Source organism: Zonotrichia leucophrys, chromosome Z (assembly GCF_028769735.1).
Source record: "Zonotrichia leucophrys gambelii isolate GWCS_2022_RI chromosome Z, RI_Zleu_2.0, whole genome shotgun sequence".
NCBI classification, from domain to species: Eukaryota; Metazoa; Chordata; class Aves; order Passeriformes; family Passerellidae; genus Zonotrichia; species Zonotrichia leucophrys.
This window is the reverse complement of record NC_088200.1, coordinates 17,923,962-17,944,026: the sequence shown is the minus strand read 5'-3', so window position 1 is coordinate 17,944,026 and position 20,065 is coordinate 17,923,962. Positions and strand designations below refer to the sequence as shown.

The 20,065-nt window shown below is 36.8% G+C and overlaps 1 protein-coding gene across 2 annotated transcripts in view; it reads right to left on the bottom strand.

Annotated features, from left to right (window-relative positions):
• The window catches only part of ST8SIA4 (ST8 alpha-N-acetyl-neuraminide alpha-2,8-sialyltransferase 4), a 56,163-nt gene that overhangs the window by 21,786 nt on the left and 14,312 nt on the right, over positions 1–20,065 (bottom strand). For both annotated transcript variants that reach the window (XM_064736394.1, XM_064736395.1), the window contains one exon: positions 5,728–6,021. In XM_064736394.1, coding sequence (XP_064592464.1) covers positions 5,728–6,021 — 294 coding nt within the window. The remainder of the gene's footprint in view (positions 1–5,727; positions 6,022–20,065) is intronic.

The following is a 20,065-nucleotide window of genomic DNA, read 5'->3' as shown; positions in this document are numbered from 1 at the left end:
TCCCTGTATACCATCAAGAATTTAGAGAATTCAAACAAAACCATTCAAACATTCTTGAAGGAACTTATATCATTAAAAAGCAAGGCTACAGAAGACACTAAGCCAAACTGCTCGTTCCTATGCTGACACCACCGTTTACATTTGTGCCAGTGTATTATTTCATTGAAGCACTTCTCATGTTAACAGCCCAATGACTTGAAGTGACAGAAGCAAAAGGCCAAATGATATAGTGTATATAGCTATAGCTTTGTCCGCTTATTTCCACATCACGTCAGTAGTTAACTAAACATTTGAAGAAATCTGTTACTGGCAGGATGCTTAATACAACCTCTCCTCATCACAGAAAATCAGTAAGGATAAAACTAAGTGCACACATCTTTAAAAACACTTGGAAGACATTACAATCAAAATAAAGCAGAATTTTTATTATTGCCTTATCTTGGAAACACCGTTTTAAAAAAAGAAGGAAGGATACCTAGTAATTTTCTTATGCATACATGTTCTAGCCAGAATTTACAGAAAATTCATCTCATGTGTCAAAAAAAAATCCCAAGAGAAGCTATTCTCAATTCTATTAATACTATATGGCCAACATAATTCTCTGTAGATTCTCGTCCTGTTACTGGTTCATCAAAAACAGACTACGAAAAATGTTTTTAGTTTGATTCTCCATTGCACAGCTACAGGTTTTTTACAGGAGTATGACATGATCATATGGGAGTTATCACACATTTTATTGTTTTCAGAAACACAAGTTTTATGTAAGGGAAAATAAATAAAAACAACCTAACACCAAAAAATAATATAGTAAGTTCCAAAATAGTTTTCAAATAAATATAAATTTGCAGATACTCTGTGTGAATAACAATTTGTTACCCCCTGCTTAGCTCCTGTGAGTCATTAGCATTAGTTAGAGTACTATTGCTCATGGTAGATAACCTAAACAACAAAACTTGGAAACAGAAAATTTCATTCCTATTCCTTCCTATGACTAATTCTGTTGCTCTCCACTAGTTGAAACCTGAAATTCAATCTGGGAGGAGTAAGTTTTATAAGTGTTAGGTATATAAACATTGCTGATAAGGAACAAAACAGTTGCCTCAGTAAGAGATGAAACTGCTCTCCAAAAACAAAAACTTACAGGAGTGTATTGTCAAAAGGTAAATAAGAATTTAAAAATTGGATAGAAATACTCCTATTACCATGATAAACTTATCTTGGTTTACCTGGTGGAATGGACCAGGAAGTGAAAAATACAGAAAAACAGTTTAATGTACTGTCAGTTCTGCTTTCATGTTCTCTACTTCAACTGTGCTTGCCTCCAGTGAAAACTCTCAAAAAGTAAGATATTGACAGACCTTGCTAAATCTTTCAGAAATGTGATAAAACAGAAGAACTTGTGCAAAGGAAATAAAAGGAATCCTGTGAAACTTTAAAACAAGATTAGGGAATATCTTTAAGAGACGCAAGGTGTTGCTGTCTGGAAAGCAGGTGATAGACTGAAAAGTCAACCCTGGAATGTCGCCAGTTCAAGAACAGGAACATCACTTCCTGCTCTCTGCATAGGACAGCATATTGGGATTACCAACATTATACAATACATTAGGTTCTTAAAATCCAAACTAACTGGCTTCCTATTTGTTTGTATAACTTAAACAAAGGACACCTTAGGCTAGGACACAAGGGCACTTAGAGTGTAAAACGCTTCTTTTTAACATCCACATATATAAAAAACAGGATCATATTCCACTGAAGAGTAGCTAGTGTGAATTTTTTTCCCAATATTTTGAATATTTATATATATGATGCAAAAGACACAGTCATTTTATATTTAGAATTCTGCTTTTAGTGTAAAGGCCTTTTTTTTTCCTCAGGTGATTTATTCATCCATGTATTTCAAAACATCTTTTCTTAATAAATACATTTTAGCAGTTAACTGAAAAGTCTGTTAGGAAGGGAAGTCTGTTAGGAAGAAGAAAATAAACAGAAGTATTTATAGATTGCTCACAGCAGCTGTTTCTCAGTACAGAGCTGCTGGAAAACTACTCGATTTCTGCACGTTTCAGTTTCTGAAAGCATTTTTTCTGTAACTCCCAGAGTAAAGAACTCTGAAGATGTGGTAATGATATGCAAAAGGTGACTACATCCAAAGAACAGCTGTTTGTTTTGACTAATAAGAAAAGGAGATCCTGCACTGTGAAGTGACCATAAATCGGTACAGCATACTCCTCATAGAGACAAAACTCAGAGATTTCAGTGGGAGTTCTGCCATGTTTAATGCAGAATAATACTGCTCTTTCACAGGCAAAATCAAGGAGGAAATAAATAGAGCGCAGGCAAATCCCACAGGATGTCCACACAATTGTTCCATACCCGAATGATGAGAAGGAATCTAATGTGAAGCAGTTTCAGTGATATTGCTGGTGAATGACTAATAGTTCTAAATATACAGTTCCCTACTGGCTCCACTTGGAAGAGCAGCCAAGAAAACATTCTTACACATCAAGATGAGCGTGAGAACTTCTGTTTTGTGGATTTAGGAGAGGAAATACAAGAAAAAACTTCACAGAAAACGAGTGCATTTTGAATCTGTATTGCTTGTCAGGGCAAGGGGTGGTGGTGTTCAGCCTCTTCAACAGACGTCTTCAAATATTCACCAGCAGAAGCACAAAAAAAAAAAAAGCTGTGCAAGGCTCTGGGAGTTAACTGACCTCTGCTTAATGTACCAACTACATGTTCAGTGTCAGGAATCCTTCTAATCCCTCCACACATCCATGAGGTCGGATCCATAGCAAAATATCCTGCTGATCCTGCTTTTGAGTTTGGTTGTCTGCCACCAGTAGAAGTATGATCTAACCCCAGCAGCCTCAGTTCCTGTTTGCCTACTATTTAATCCACATTCAATTACAGCTCTGCTACTGAGACAAGCCTCTATACAGACACTTTCCACACCTCACAGAGTATAATTTAATTTGGAAAATATTACTACAAATAATCCTAATGAAACCATTCAGCATTAAATCTCAGCCTTCTTAATAAAGTTTCCAAAATTAGTCATTGAAGTCAATAAAAAGAAGTTATGTGGTTTGTTCATTATAATTACTTTATAATTAAACTTCCTGGCAGTGACATTAGAGAGCAAGTAAATGTTTTTAATCAGTTAAGATGTTAGTTTAAAGATCTTAGTTTCATCTTGAACTCCATCACGTATTGACTGCCTCATTTATTTGGTCAATATGTGCACAGTGACATTAAAAGTTCTATAAACTAACTTTTAGAAACACTTTGGGAAAAAAATCATGCAATGGCTCCCAGATCACTCTCAAAATCTCATATTCGAAACTTACTGATCAAAAAGTGAAAAAGCAAAATAGAGAGAAATGATCACAGGTAACCACTTGAACTAAATCTACTGAAGAAAAAAAATATCTGAATACAATGGCCATTTATGATACTACTAATTTCAAAAATAGTTATCGTGCTGGACCTTGTATGTATATAATCTGGTTTTAAAACCTAAAATCCTTCTCAGATTCTAGAGGAGCATCCATCACTCAAAGCAGCTTTATAAAGCATTAAATCAGCAAAACAGTAGCTTCTTTTTCCAATACCACACTACCTTCTTTTTAATCCAAAAAGTGCATAATAGACAGAAAAAAGTTTAAAAAATTATCTCAGAATGCAGTCAACTGATCAATAGAGACTACCTGATCAATAGCAACTATAGAACACTATGTACAGCTCATAACGTTTCTTTGATTAAAAGAGAAGGAAGAACAGGAGCAAAAATTTCAGTGCAGGGCTGTGATTGTAGCCAAACTGACCTGTTACTAGACAAAACTCTAATATAACTTTATACTGCATTAGAAATAAAGAATTTGGCCTCCTTAGATCAGAAGTCAAAGAAAATTTGTCTTCTGCCCTTAGAAAGTGCCTAACACCATATGCTTTAAAGGTTAATGAAGGAAAAATTTGACAGTTTGATGCATATTAAAAGGAATACGGACAACACTTTTCAAACCTTGAGCCGGCACTGTTCAGCATAGGATGTTCTCTATTTGTATTTAACATGTCAGGTTGAAATAATTAATCTTATTGATTATTAGATATGAAAAGGTTTCACCCAAAATTCACCATATCTCCATATTTTAATACAATTTTAGGTTCATTAAATCAAGGAGCTCTTGATATCAATTTAAATTTACTGTGAGTGTAAACCCTAGATTCAACAATTGCACAAATCTGTGTAGTCATATCAGATGACACTGCTAGGTATAAACTAAAATACACTTAATCCAAATTTTCAGCAATTCAGATGGCAAACCTTTTGTTGCCTCATTCAGAGAGACAATGTAGGTACTAATACTTTTTTAAGACAACGGCCCCTAAAGGACCTTGAATTTGGCCAGTTAAAGACTGGACATTCTGAATTAGCATTCACATTGGATAATTTTACCCAGATTTTAGCAGATGGAAATTAAAAATGTTGTTTATAAACTGGAAGCAATCTCAGACAGGTTTATATACACATACAAATGACCATAACTATGTACTAAAGACACTTTGAATACTTGAAAATTCAACACAATCATGGCCCATAAATAGCTAAAGTCTAAATGTCTAATGAAATGGAGTAACTCAGTAATAATGTAACAGTTTTCTGAAGGATTCCTTAATTTCACAGGCAATAGAGTTTTTTTTCCAGTGCCAGAAGTGCATCACAGAGGGAATGCAGCAGTTAATCTATGAGACATAGCAAAATATCCTGAAGAATAATTTATGCCTAAGCTTTACACTCATACTACACTGGGATAACAGTTCAAATATCCCTTCTAGATTTATCTCTGCTGCTGTAACAGTAAGAACAGCTACACAATTAGTAACTGGTGTACAAGCCAATAGGCTTTACTTTATGTATACAAGTACTTACAAGTACTTTAAGGCAAATTCCTACACCCCACAAACAGCACATTTCAAGGAACTCAAGTTGAATGTTACCCTACTGCCATATTTTGATGTACAAACACATTGCATTATCATCATCTTTTGAATAATTTTCAGCCATAGAACAATATACTTTTAGGCAAAGACCTACACATAGTAGTTACAAAGACATTGGAGACTTCATCTGACAGTTTTTTTTAATTATGGGGTTAAAAAGAAAAATAGCCGCTTAAAGCATGGATACATCTTTTTTCTAATAAGTGGTTTCATTAGCATCTTCACTGATTCTTATCAATGTTTTTGAATTGCCAAAGCATCTTGCCAAATTCAAAAGGAGAAAGATTGCTCCAAATCCTAGATACTTTATGAAGGAACTCAGTACTTTCAAATCTGCCAAGCTTCATTATTTACAGGGTTGCTTCCTTACCCTGATGCTGTTTAGATTGTATTTTTTATCTTCACAATTGTTTCCCAAAGAAGACATGTAGCACTTTCATTATGCACTGAATTCAGACTATTTTTAAGATTAGTTTATCACAAAATGATGATACTTTGTGCAATTGGAAAAGTTATTGCACAAATGCATTTCAGTCGTTTGCAGTAGAGCTGGCTAAACGAGTGGCCAGCATTTATTACCAACCAAACCTGCCATAAATGCAATCCATTACATCAATATGAGAAATACCATACTCCTTTTGACATTCATCTTTTTTTTCTGCCGCTAGGAATTCTAGTTATGATTTCATTGTGCTGAGGACAGACCAGTCTTTTCCATACACTTACCCTCTGACAGCATGAATAAGTCTCAGTGATGGATAGGCAGTTCGCACTTTCAATTTATTCTTAAGGATTAATGCATTAACCCATTCCACATGCTTCTCTCCACCTTTGACCATGAAAGCTGGGATCCAAAGGACACTGTCATTCAGCATGGACAGTCTATGCACAAATTTTTCTCTGTCACTCTCATTCCGAAAGCCTCCAAAAGCTCTTTGTACAACTGATGGGTTCATGGTAATAAAATCAGATTTAGTTCCCACATCGGCAGCATACTCCACCACAGGAGCTAGATTGCACCTGAAGAGGAAGAAATTAATGAAAAAATGAAAACAAATATGAAATATTAACTCAGAAAAATGTGTGCATGAAGGGAAATCTAAAAAGGAACATGAAAGCCCAATTCAATTCAATGTGAGAAACAAATACCAATATAGAAGGTGTGGTAATACATAGTATTTTATTCAAGTTGGACAAGGATCAGACAAATTTTTAAAAACATTAAGTGTACAGAATGCTGTGACAAAAAAATACTCCTCTTTGGAATCATCTGGAAACCATATCATTATGCTCTAGAATGCATCAACATCTAAAGCAGCACTTGTGAGTAATATGCTTTCTTAAACCTATTATCTTTCATTATTTGTTTATCATCCTGTTGCCAACAGCTCTCACACAAAGAAAGCCATGCTAACAAAATAAGGCATATTTAAAACAATTTAGTCCATGCATTTTTATTTTACTTTATTTACAACACACTATTTATATATTATTTACAAACAACCTTTACCCCATCTTTAAATGTATTTTTGGTACTTTTGGTTTTGGTATTATCACTGCAGTTGGGAAGATGTTTAGAAATTTAGTATTTTTATTTGACTTAGAACTGCAATTTTTGGAATGAAGTATTGAACTGTCAGTTTTTCATTCATATCTCATTTTCAAATCTTCTTTAATTTTTCACTAGCATTGTGCGTTTTTCCTGGGGTTGAAAAGTTCTCATTATGCCTTTGGTTCAGCAGATTTTTACCTCAATTAAATAAATACATATATATGTAATCCCACATACGTGTTGAATGCAGGTGACAAAATTCAGAAATTAGCTGTGACTTCAGCAACCAATATACTGTGTCAGAAACAAATCATTTCCACAATACCCTCAATGAATTAGCCTGTAGCTGGTATGCCCCAAAAATATACCCTAACATAACAATATTTTAATAACTTAACAGACTGCTCTGTTTGCGGCAAAGAATGGTAAGAAGCAATGTTGGAACAGGCTCCTCCAAAACATGTGCACATTATCACAATCCTAATATAAACAGTATTACATTAATTTTGCAATTTTTTATAAACTAGTTTCTTCTAATGCCAGATGTCCAATGACACTAAAATAAGTCAGCATTACTTAACACCAACTGATGACCTAGTGCTGTCTGATAATACTAATTACCCAGCAAACAAATTTTCATTATGTAATTATCAGGTTAAGAAGTGGTCCTACATTCTTCAGAAAGATGTTCTGAAGACTATAAAGCAACTATATAAAGACTATTCCTAGGAGATAAAGAATTCAAGGTTTCTGATAACATGTGGGCAGATGTAGGCTAAGGAAATAGATTTACATTCTTCATTATCTTTATATATCTATTCCATAAACCATCTGCATACATTTCAGACTGCTAAGAGTTGTATTTTCTAGAAAATTGTTAGGGCATAAGAAAAACTCCCACTGAATTTAACACTGGCTTTGTAAATTTCTTCTGAAAACCTTAATAAATGAACTTACAACCTGCTACTGTTAAAAGTTTTTTAAAATCTAAAAATAAATGTGATAAAATAATCAAACCAAGTACTTAAAACCAACCGATCAAACTGACTGAATTACCGCTGCTCTTGAAAATACCTCTTTTAAGGGCAGATTGCACAACAAATGAGGGATTTGTATAGTGGGTTTGTTTTAGTAGTCACATATAACATATGAAAAATGTAAGACAGATCTTGACATTGCAAATCCTGTTCTCTCTGAGTCCAACTTTAGGAAACAGACCATGTAGGTACCAACATCACCATGTCTAAAAAGCCATATGCATACATTGTATGTAATTACTGCTACATCAGTAACTCAAATGTGTATTTTAGAAAGGTGGACAGTGGAAGCAATATAAATTTGTAACTTACCACACTCACTTTTCAAGTATGACTTCAGAAAATATTGAGCAATCCAAATACACTCAGTAACAATAGAACTGCAAACTCTTTACCATGCTTAGAGTAAAATTTCTTGCTTATAACTAGTCTGAATCTATGTTCCTTCACTTTAAAATTATTGCACCTTGTCCTGGTGCAACAGACTGGGCTAAAAAGTTTATCCCTATACTTCTTATATGCTTCACGGTTAATAAAACTGGCTATTGTGTATTTGTATATAGACATGAGTGTATGCATATAGCTTTTACCTGTTTTGGAACTTTTATCTTAGCCTCTAATACATCTTTACACTATGCCATAGTTTCATACTGCTGTTGGAATTTTTAAATTCATTTTATTAGAAGATGTCAATGACCTCCCATGAATTCTCATGATTCTTTCAAGAAAACTTCACATGAAGAGGCAAACATACATATATTAATGTTTTTTAAGTGAAATGAATTTCCTTTAAGTAAAATGAAGAAACCTATTAACTGAACAACTTTTAAATAATCAAAGCAATATTCTTCCCTTGTTGTATTTTTTTAATTCTAGCTAATTTGTCATAAGGCACAGATGGTAAATATAATCACAACAGAGATGAGGTAGTGAAAGTGTTTCTGCACCAAAAGCATTACATGCCTAGGGATTTACTCACCATATAAGAAATCATACTTTTACTGAGGTTTTTTAAGGAAGAATATATAAAAGATTGTAATTTACTGCATTTGCTCTTTCTCATATGCCACATTATTAGTACCATGTAACATATGAATGCATCTGCACAAACTCCTTGCAACATACCATCATTTTCCATTCATTCTAAAAACAATCTCTGTGCTGTCCTTATGTTAGCATGCAAGTAAGCAGGCAACAGGTGAAAGCTGAGCAAGACACACTTGCTATGTTACTTTTACTGAGAATAAAAGAACAGTAACAAAGACTCAGATTGAGCACTGAAGATTGACTTAATTAAGCAAATAGCTAAAAATTTCAGTATTGATAATATATCACATTATAAAAAGGTTTGTAAATCTCCTAGATCTCCTGACCGTTTTCAGACAAAAAAGGTGGGATGAGTATTCTGCCAGAAAAAATAATTGTCTAAAATAATGGTTTTCGTGGGTTCCTTTGCTAGTTGTTCCCATAAAAACAGTATAGCATTTGAAACAAAGAATCTCATGGGTATTTTTTTCAGTATAAAGGCATTTAATCAGAAGCTCTACCTACTACTTCTTTCCCTTGCACAAAACCAGCAAATAATTAGTTATTATTTGTTCCCTTATGTCCCAGTTCAGGGCAAACTTGGAAGAAAATCTCCAAAGAGGGCCCATCCAGGAAACAAACCCACACAGCCCCTCCTCCCAGCCAGTTTGGGAAGGATTCCTCAGAGACAAGTAGAAAGAACCTGTTTATTTAACAGGCAAAACACCCCCCAGCGCACAAAAGAAACAACACCAGATGACAACACTCTCTCATCACTCTGAAAAAGATGACAAATTCAGAAAGTCTCCCCTGGGAGTGGCTGCTCTGTTATTAGTCCCTCCAGCACTGGGGTGGCTGCTGCAGCCACAAACTCTCGGCGTTTCCCAGGTCCCAGTCCAGAGCAAGCTTGAGTGGTTCCAAGAAAGGGAAAGAAAAACAGTCCAGAGAAAAATCTGGACTGCTTAGCTAAACTAACTAATGAGCAGAAGCAAAAGCAAGAGCAAAGCAGGAGCAAGAGCAAAGCGAAAGCAAAGCAATAAGCAAAAGCTGCCCTATATATTGCCCCTGTCTCTGTGTCCCGCCGACTGCTGGGGGAGTGAGCAGGCTGACAAAAAAACAAAACAAACCTTCACTCTTCAGAGCCAGTCTTGAAGGCACAGAATATAATATCCAGCATAAACAGAACACATGATTGGGGATACAAGCATCACCCTAGGACACCTTACATCTTCTAAGCACTATCTACGGCAGAAGTATTTAGAAAATGGTCTAATGAGATAAAGATTGATACATTTTAGAGAGGGAGTTAGAAAAAGACCTAAATGTATGGGAAACATTCATAATTCATGTGATTGCTAGTATTATAGGCACTAATATCCATCGTACCTCAAATTAATGCAGTAGTGCCTGCTCTTCCCATGACATCAGACCAGACCATAGACAAAACCTCTGCACAGCTATTTCAACAAGGTGGCTATTCTAAGTGTAGTATTAAGCATCAATTATATTATTTAAGAAATTCCTATGCTTACAGAGGCACCTAACTCACAAAAATACTGTGTACAACCATACCACTAAAAGGCAAATACACCTATAAAGCATTCCCCGTGAAAATACAGGAGTTCCCACACATGAGCTTTCAGTGTGATAACAGAAGATTTTCAACTGAAAAATGCACTGCAATGCTATCACTAAAAAGAGCTCTGGGATAAAAAAGAAAAATTAGATCATGTTTGAAATATTATGTAGTATTTGAGCATGCATAAAACAACTGAGATACTAAGACACACAGACCAAAAAGTCTGTGATTGTATGCTTCTTCCACAAACACCTGCAGAATATATTAGTTACAGTAGGATAAGTTAAGTAAAAAAAGTGGAGAAAAAACTGCTAATGGCTGAACTTGTATGCCATGAAAAAAAAAGGAAGAAGGGAGTAGGTGCTCCTATACCACACTTTCACCAAAGTGGGTGATCGTCCCTGGGTTTACTGTGACATCTTTATGGCCCAAACATCCATAACATCACAGTCTTTTAGAAAGCACAGCTCAAGAAAATAATGCAATCAAAATCATAAAAATATGCTCAAATGAGAAGTCAGTTATTCTTCAGAGATTCAGTTCAACTTGCTTTGTCATTAATAAGTATATAGATCATTTATATCAATACAAAGGTCCAGCACATAGTATTCATAGGCCATATTTCAAGTTAGTTTCAAATAAAAGCCACTAAAATTTCATTGAGTAAAATGGCTAACATTTCCATTTCATCTGACATTGAGAACCACAAGAATACTTTACCTACAGTGGAATAATGCAAGAAATGGCCATGAATCTGTAGACTTCTTAATCCTCTAACAATTTGTGGACTTGAGGATTACAAGTTGAAATAAGTACTTTAAAACACTATAAAGCAATGGGGAGAAGTGCTTTATACCAATGCTTTGTTTCATTAATATCTTCTCTTTGTAGACCTAAGCCAAAAATATCCCTTGCACAGAAATAAACACATACGTTCCGAGTAGACAAAAAATGAAAATCAGATTGTTGCTGGCAGATGTATTAAACCTTTCTGAAACATAAGGCATTACACAAGACAAGTGTCAATAACATATACTCCTTCCTGAGTAGTCTGCAAGATTCATATCCAAATTCTTGTACGAATCAAAATAGTAATCTTGAGTTCAGTGGTTCATGCCATTTTTGGGAAATAATTGGACATGAAAGAAAAATTAAGGGCTTGAGCAAGCAGAAGAGGAAAAAAAGAGTTCAAGACTGAAGAGAACCTCACAGCTGGACTACACTCAATCTACATGCAAGAAGCACACTGCCCTAATATTTGGGTGCATATAGCACATCTTTTGACACAGTTCTCTAAATAAAGGCGTGCAGCAGTGCTGTGGTAACTTTCACACAAGCCCAAAAAAAGTGGAATTTACAAAAAACAACATGCACCAATTTCCTATTTCCCCCAACAAATACAATTATTAGTAAGTGTATGATTCTCACATGTTCTGCATACTTCTGTGGCTACTGACAAAAACTAAAATTGCTTCAAATTAACCATAGGAATCTGAAATAAATAGTGAATCCTCTAACATACCCATTTCATCTCTGTTCTTATCCATGGTACGACAGAGGATGTTTCATGAGAACTGCAAGGTTAGAGGCTAAGGTAAAGAAGGGCAGATTCTATTCACATACAACAATCATGAGGGGGTTTTAGTATGTGCCATATAAAATATTAACCTGATACACCCTTTCACAACACAAGTTCACAAAAATACTTAATCTATGACTTCAGTATGAAGATGGTTTTTGTAACATGACCTGCAAAAAAACTTCATTAATTCCTGCTGCCCAGATTAGAACTTCAGCTGCTAATCAACAAATTCATTCTTCCGAGCATCTCCCTGAACATCAGTGACTGAAATCCAAGTTATCAACTGACACAGAAAGTGGAGTGTCAGAAGAACACTCCACTTCAGAAGGCATTTTAGAAAGAGCTGCAAAACACATTATTTACATCTTTATTGTGTGTCCTGCTGCAAAATTACACATGGATTAGATTTGCTGTTCTTCCCAATACTATTCCTTTGACAAGAAAATAAAGCAATAAATTTCTATCACTAAAAGTTTTTTGCGTGTATAAAAAAATTATTTAAAAAATCCTACAAAAACTACACCAGTGAAATATTAAAAATAATATTTTACTGCATGAAAAACTACGAAACGGAACTTAGCAGTATCATGAACACCTGTGCCTTAGCCTTTTTATGTGAAAATGCCATCACACATTACTATCTACAAAGAGCATATTCTGTAGGGCAATTATGAAGATCCACATAATTGATACAACTCTGATACAAAAAATTTAAAAAAAAAATTACAACATTATCAGGACAGAAAGGGTTAAAAATTATTACCCTTGCAATAAATTCAGAAAAAAACTATGATTTTCATTGTTTTGCATAAGCACTTGGGGGCTGTTAAAATAGAATACAGAAAGCAGCAGCAGTTTGAACTTTCCAAAATGGAGAACAGCTAAAAAGCCAGATATTTAGATTAAGACTCTTCTGAACCTTTTCACCTATTTAGATTAAGACTCTTCTGAACCTTTTCACCTCTTACAAAACAATCAGTGGGGGGGGGGGGGGGGGGAACCAGCACAGTGCTCCTGAGTTTCCAACCGTTTAGAAAACTAATAAATGAAAAGCTATGTATTATCAACAATAGGAGTAGGTGACTTAAAAAAATTAGTATCCTTTTTTCTCAGAATAGTTACAAGAAGATTCAAGGAAGATTCAGACTAATCCTGTCTGCCTCTACATTTGAATGCTTATAGGATATGTAATTATTCAAGCAGCCTCTTTAGAACCCATGATCATTTGTATATAGTTGTAGAGAAGTCACTTTCTACTGGTATTTCTTGAGCATTCTAGACTTCTGTCCTTAAATATCCTCCTAAATCACCTACTTAAGGACTAACATCTTTTAAAAAATAAAAAAACACAATAATCTTAAAATGTGGCTACAATGAGTCAAGCCTTCTCCAAGGCTCTCCTGAGGTGGAGACCACTCACACCTGGCTGACTGGAACAACTCCACCAGAGCTCCCCTTTTCTAAGACACTCAAATCCCTGAGTGAGAACATTGGAAGATGATGGCTTTCCTCTGCTTTAATTTAATTTTTCAATGTAGTGTGACAAGTTCAAGGAAGAAACAGAAGGCAAAAATAGAGCTGCCACATTTGAGTTCTGAAAAAGTTCTAATGATCTAGTCATGATGTATTCAGATGTTATTTTTAGAGGAAGACTCATGCTTTAAAAGATATGTGTTAAATTGGCAACTTTGTTTTCAACAGATCTGCTGGGTCCAAACTCTACTTGGCATGATGGCCATGGTCCAAGCAAGGTGTACTAAAAAAAAAAATTGAAGATAAAAGCTGATATGAATTACAAAAACCAAGTTCCAGGATATAGGCAAATTAATATTCTTAATACCTTTATTCTGACAAATTTATGATGCTTTTTTTCCTAGGGTCTGAAAGAACAACATACATTAATGAAGCTACTACTAATTTCTTCTGCCAGACCCTATCTGCAGTCTTCTGCTTGTACCATATACGATGCTTGCTTCTGCATATCACAGAAATATTCACCTATAGCCCACAAAAATCAATACACTAGGGAGAAAGTCAAATCAGATTATCCTCACTTATGTACAGGGCAAACCAAGACATCTGTTAAAGGATGTATTCTTTCCTCTCAAAAGGAAAAAAAAAAAAGGACTACAAGCTTTTTCATGTCAACTTCACTTATCACATGGATGGTAAAGTTAAAAAACAAAAGTCAAAGTATTCTGGAAAAATAGAGCTGCATTTGCCCAGTAAAATTTTATCACTAGTGATGGCAAAAACATCCATTTGGTTCCTAAATGCTGGCAGAGCCACCAGGAAAAACTACGGTGAGAAAAGCAGAGTTGTAACATATAAACTAGGCACTTCAATCCAAAGAAAGAAGGAACTAATATCTTCTCAAGGCTGTTCCTTGTCAAAGCAGCCCTAATCTACTGAAAAAGTTTCACTCAACAGGCCTCTTCTCCATACTGTCCAACTGAAATGAAAGGGACTTTTCTAGAAGTGGGGTTACCACAAGAAAAAAAACACAATACATTTACTAGGGTTTGTTTGACTGGTTGGTTTTAACCAAATTACTCCAAAACTGAACTTGGCCTCTGCTTTTGTGTAGGTCTCGTCACTAACGTCCAATCAAATTATTTAAAAATATATATATATAACTACTTACTCTGATTTTTGATATTGTTCAAATTCTGAACCCAAAGCTGAACTGTTTGGTACATATTGGTTTCCAAAAGTAATTCCAAATTATTACTTGGCAATACTTGGCATTGTTATTTTCCACTGGCCCAAAATACAGCTTCATTTCTCAGAAACTCCTACATAACCACTGCATTTCAAAATATACCACTTATTATAAGAAGTTCATCTGCTCTGTAAGATGCAACAGTTAACTCACCCCTGGGCTGGTAATTTCAGCATGAGAAAGTGCATAAATATGGGAACAAGATGTACTTATTCAGGTAATCAGATATTTTGGAGTGCTTCAGACTGTGTCTGGTTATAGATCAAAATGCAGGACACTGAAGCTCGGCACTTGTGGTGGTTTGACCAGGAAGAAGTGGGAATTCTGGGAAGCTGTGGTCAAACCAATGAAGGTTTTGAGTTTGAAACTGGCAGCTGGTGTAGCCAGTGGGGTTTGGACACACCTCCGAGAATACACAGTGGTTAAAAGCAGGGCTTTGGCCTTGGGAGGCTCTCTTGGGACGTCGCGGCGAAGAGGTCAGATCTCCCCCCCCGTCCAGCCGCTGCTGCTGGGCGGGGGAGGGGCAGCCACGTGGTAGGCCCTGGGCCTGGACAGAGATGGGAGGTGAGGAGGCTTCGAGGATGGAAGGGTGGAAGATCCCAGGGAGTCAGCCCTCAGGCAGCCATTCCCCCCCCCCCCCCCCAGGAGGGAGAGAGAGAGAGCCGGCGACACCGAATGTGATAGCAGCCGGCCCAGGAGGAGAAGGGGGGGGGGAAGAGTGCCCAGCCGGAGCGGCAGCGTGTGTGGGAGTGCCGCTCCGGGACAGACAGAGACTGAAAGTTTTAACCCCTTTCTTTCATGACTGGGGCCTTGCAAAAATGCTAATCCTCCTCGAAGCTGAATAAGAAGGGAGATGAGAGATGAGATGAGACAAGGACCTGACCCGAAGAACGTGGAGATGATTGAATGGGGAGAGATGATTTGGAGTGGCCTTTTGGCTGGACTTTTCTTGTGGCCATGGACTCAGTTGTTCCTGTGACACAGAGACTGCACTTAGGGGGAAGCAGTGGCTCAGAACCAGGAGGGTTCATCGTGAGGACCCCCCGGCCCCAGGGGGTTGGAAAAATATGGGGGGGACAGATGTCCCAAAGCAGAGACTGTGCCTTTTTGGAGTGAGACAAGGCATCCTTGAAAGACAACCCTAAAAGCAGCTCTGGTCCATGCGTCAGTGGTGAGAGCACTGGGCATGGAAGGAAGATGTCACAAGTGGCAAAAGGACTTTTTTCCGGGCGGTGCCGAAGTGACAGGGAAGCACACGAGGTTTCAGTGTGTTTCCAGGGGAAGCCTATGGAACAAGAAGGACTCCTTTCCTCTTCATGAACTGCAGTTTGAGTATACTAAAGTGTGGTGCCAAGGCTGGGCAGTTGGTGATTTGGGAGAATGTATCGGATTGGGAAAGTCAGGTAGTGGGGAGGAGGAAAGTGGTTTTTGTAAGGTTTTCAATTTTTTTTTCCTTCTTTTCCTTATAGTTTTTCCCTATTTTCCTGTAGTTTAGGTAATAAAGTGTTCTTTATGTTTAAGCTAAAGCCTGTTTTGCTTATTCCTGGTCACATCTCACAGCAGACACCAGGGTGAGGGCATTTTCATGGGGGGCACTGGCTCTGTGCCAGGCTCAAACCATGACAGCACTAGAAGAGAGTAGCAGGGACACACAGATCAATAGCTCCTTATGGAGTATAAAGACATGAGAGATAAAAAGGAAAAGTATATGGGAATCAGAAAACAGTTCACAGTCATCACAGTTTGGGATTCTTTTACAAACAGAGTCTCCTCTCTTCCGATTTTAATTTGACGGACCATATTTTCTACTGTCAAAATAGGCATGACTTCACTAAACTTGTGAAATTTCTGCATGTTTGTCCATTATTATTAACACTTTCACTCCATGTATAGGATCTTGAGTTAATCAATAGTGAAAATATTGTTGGATATCTGTTGTGTCCTCTTCATTGTCACAGACTTTCACTCTCAGTTTGATTATTAAATTAATGGTAATGTTGGTGTTAACTCTAACCTAAGAACTGCTCCTCTAAGAAACAACTCTCAGAGACAAAATTTTCCTTCAGATTTCACCCCCCTCCCCCCTCCAATAAAATACAATCAAAATCAATGGAATATATTTAACCAGAATAGTATGACATACTTGTCATAGCACATAGACATAAGGCACTTAGTATCAGAAGATTCTACAAAACTTCACCAGCCTATACATTTGGATCCATTCAGAAACTCCTTTCAAGTATACCATCAGGCAACACATAAGTGAGGACATTTTACTTCTAGAGAGATCAGATAAAAGTAAAAAGATTACCAGACTGTCATGGTACATTTTAATACCAGAGTCCTAACAGCAATACTGGTAAGGGTTTATGAAGCACTCCAGAATTTCATAATTACACCATGTGATTACATACCAAGTGATGTACAATTTTTCTAAAGGGAAGATGAGGAATGTAGGAAACTAACTCTGATGACTGATTTGTTTTTTACTTTAACTTCAGTTACAAACAAATTCCTTGTTATTTAAACAGATGCTATATAACTATACATCCATTGAGATGTAAATAAATAAATATCCCATAGTTTAAATTATAATATGTAAATTCTAAAAAATCTTAAATTTCATTTGTAAATTAAAAAAAACCCACGGCATTTAAACTCCCTATAGGCAGGAGGGCCAAGCACGTTATTCTCAAAACATCAGAGATTATTAATCAGAATATTGTCAGACTCACTAGTTGTTATACAGACCACTTAGTTGTCATACACCATATGAGAGATGTTTCATGGAATCATAGAATGGTTTAGGTTGAAAGGGGGCCTTAAAGATTATCTAGTTCTAAATCCTCCACCATCGTCACGGAGAACTTTCACTAGACCAAGTGGCCCTGAACACGCCCAGGGATGGGACATGCAGAGCTTCCTCGGGCAACCTGTTCCATTTCCTCATCATCTTTACAGAACATGCGCCTCTCTCACCAGTCTAAACTCCTGATTAGCAACAGTAACTTCCTACTGATTTTATTAAGCTCCACCAAGTCTCTAGAATATTATCTTTCCTCCATGTAATTGAACTAGTTAAAACCTCCTATCAGATATCATCACCTAGCTTCATGGCTAGTTAAAATGTGCAGAAGAGCATAGGGATGACTGCAAAGAAATTCAGCACATGATTTAAAATGAAGTATGTATCTTGCCTTCCCTATGAAAATTTAAATCTAGAAAATTTAGCATCTAATTTTTTCTGTAGTCTTGTGTCCTGGCGTGATTTGTTCGCCTGCTTTGTGCCCAAAAATGCATCCTATAGCTTTAAGCTAAACCCAGAGAGAGAGAAAGAGGAAAGAGAAGTGATAACATTTTTTTGCCACCTGTGTTTTAAAACACAGAGATAAGACTCTTGCTTTTTCTCAACTAGTGGCTTTTTCTCTCTAGAGAAAAACAGATGGAGTAGTTTCTTTCCTTTTTAAGTTAGCTTTTCATTTGTTAATTGAAGCAGAAGATTTTCCTGATCAGTAGCTTTGTCTTCTAGAACTATGCAGCTTTTCTCCAATCCAAAAAGCAAAACATTGTCCAGGGCCCCCCCGACATTGCATGCTGGTCCAGAGACCAGCTCCAGACTCAGTAAAAGACTGAACCACACTACAGAAAAAATTCTGAATCTCTTCAAAGCAGTGTTATGAACAAAAATTCGGTTAAAATTTTTTTTGTGAGAAAGAGTTACAGGGACGCAGCCAGGTCTCTGTCTCTGCCAGGGTTCTTGGTGTTTTGTCATGGGAATCACGGGTCGTTGTAGCTTATCTCCTCTTTTGTATTAGTAAAAGGCCTGGCTGGGTGGGGTGATGGCCCTTCCCCGAGGCAGTGCGCTCTTCCAACATAGGGAAGACACCTGAGAGGGTGGGGGGGTTATGCAAAGTGACTCCAAAGACCAGAATGCTTTGTGGGACCCTGACTCCAAACCCACAGAGAAAACCCCAAAAACAACGAGCCAAATAAGAATTGAGAGACTAAAGTGATGTCTGGACATGAGGAGCCGATTGCTGAGCCTGCAGAGATGTAGAGCCCCTCTCGCCCTGAGCAGAGAGTCGTCCCGACGCCGGCACCAGGCGGGACAGAGCCAGGGAAAGTAAGATCTGACAGGGGACACCATGCCCTAAAGGCTCCCACGAGGCCTGGATTCCCCGGCTCTGCCCCTAGTGGACAGAGCTGCGCATATCCTCCTCCTCTGAGTCGCCCTGGGAGACGCGATGGGGACTGCAGCCCTGCCAAGCCGCCCAATCCTGAGCTGATCACTTTTAATAAAGGCATTAAAAAGGAGAAGAAGTCTCCTGGCCCTGTTTATTTCAAGCAGCAAAAAGTTTTATTATTTAACATTATTCATTCTTTCCATACCTGTAAACAACTTGCTTGTTAAATAAACAATTTTTTCACTTTCTCCAAGAAAAATACTTTCAAACCTGTAAGAACTCGTGAAAAAAAAGTTGCTAAAACCTACTCTTCAGTATAAAGGATACGGAACATTTCCTTTCAGAGCACTTCCTCCTAAATTTGTCCAAAACCACGACATCCTGTTAAATGAATCACACTTAATCCCAGAGAAAATACAAAAGCATGCCATAGGCTACATGCAGTTTAAAACCATGATAATTAATTTTAGATTTCCTCTGCAGTAAGTAAGGATGCTAATTTCAATAACTAGTGGTACAAGTATGACTAACAAGGAAAATGAAAGAGAAGTGTGTTATTACTTCAGTTGCAACTTGTTAAAATAACTTTCAAATTAAATATAAAACTCATGTATATTATTTTATTTATGTACTGCAAAACCATTATTTTTCTTTTCCATGTCCTTTCACTATTTATTGTCCTCATCACTCTTTAAGGTGAAAAAAGGAAAAAGCAAATAACTTGTAATGACTAATATATTTCTATATGGCTTTCTGTCACAGTCTTCCTTTTTTTTTTTTTTTCTGTCCTTTCACCCTTCTCAAACCAAATCAATTGAAACTTCTGCTTCAAAAGCAGAAGTACCCATCTCTTGCTCAGCATTTTCTACATAATGCCAACATGTCAAATGAGGCCAGCTTTGACATGATACATGAAATCCAAAGGCCCTCTACTCTGTGTGTCTGAAGAACAAATAAAAAGAGAAACATATCATTTTCCTCCAAACTGCAAGAATAGATTCTTAAACCAATGTGAAGGAATATATTAGGGTGACTTCCCACTACCTCAGGGGCATCCTCGTTTAACGTCAATATACTACACTGAAATTTTACTACATGCTACTCAAAAGTAATGCAGTAATTTACAAAAGGCCATCTATGCTGACCAAAAGCTAAAAAAGAGTATTCTTAAAAAGAAACCATTTTGCATTTCTTCAACCAAGACCTCTGTAAGAATCATTTTGTCTGGAATAAGCACAGCAAAAACCAAAATTAAGTAATGCAAACCTCTCTCCCTTGTTTTATTTTCACAATAATCTTCTTATCAATAATATAAGCATGAATTTAAATTTGGGGAACCACATGTTGGTGGATAATGTTTCAGATTAATTTAGCTAATGCCA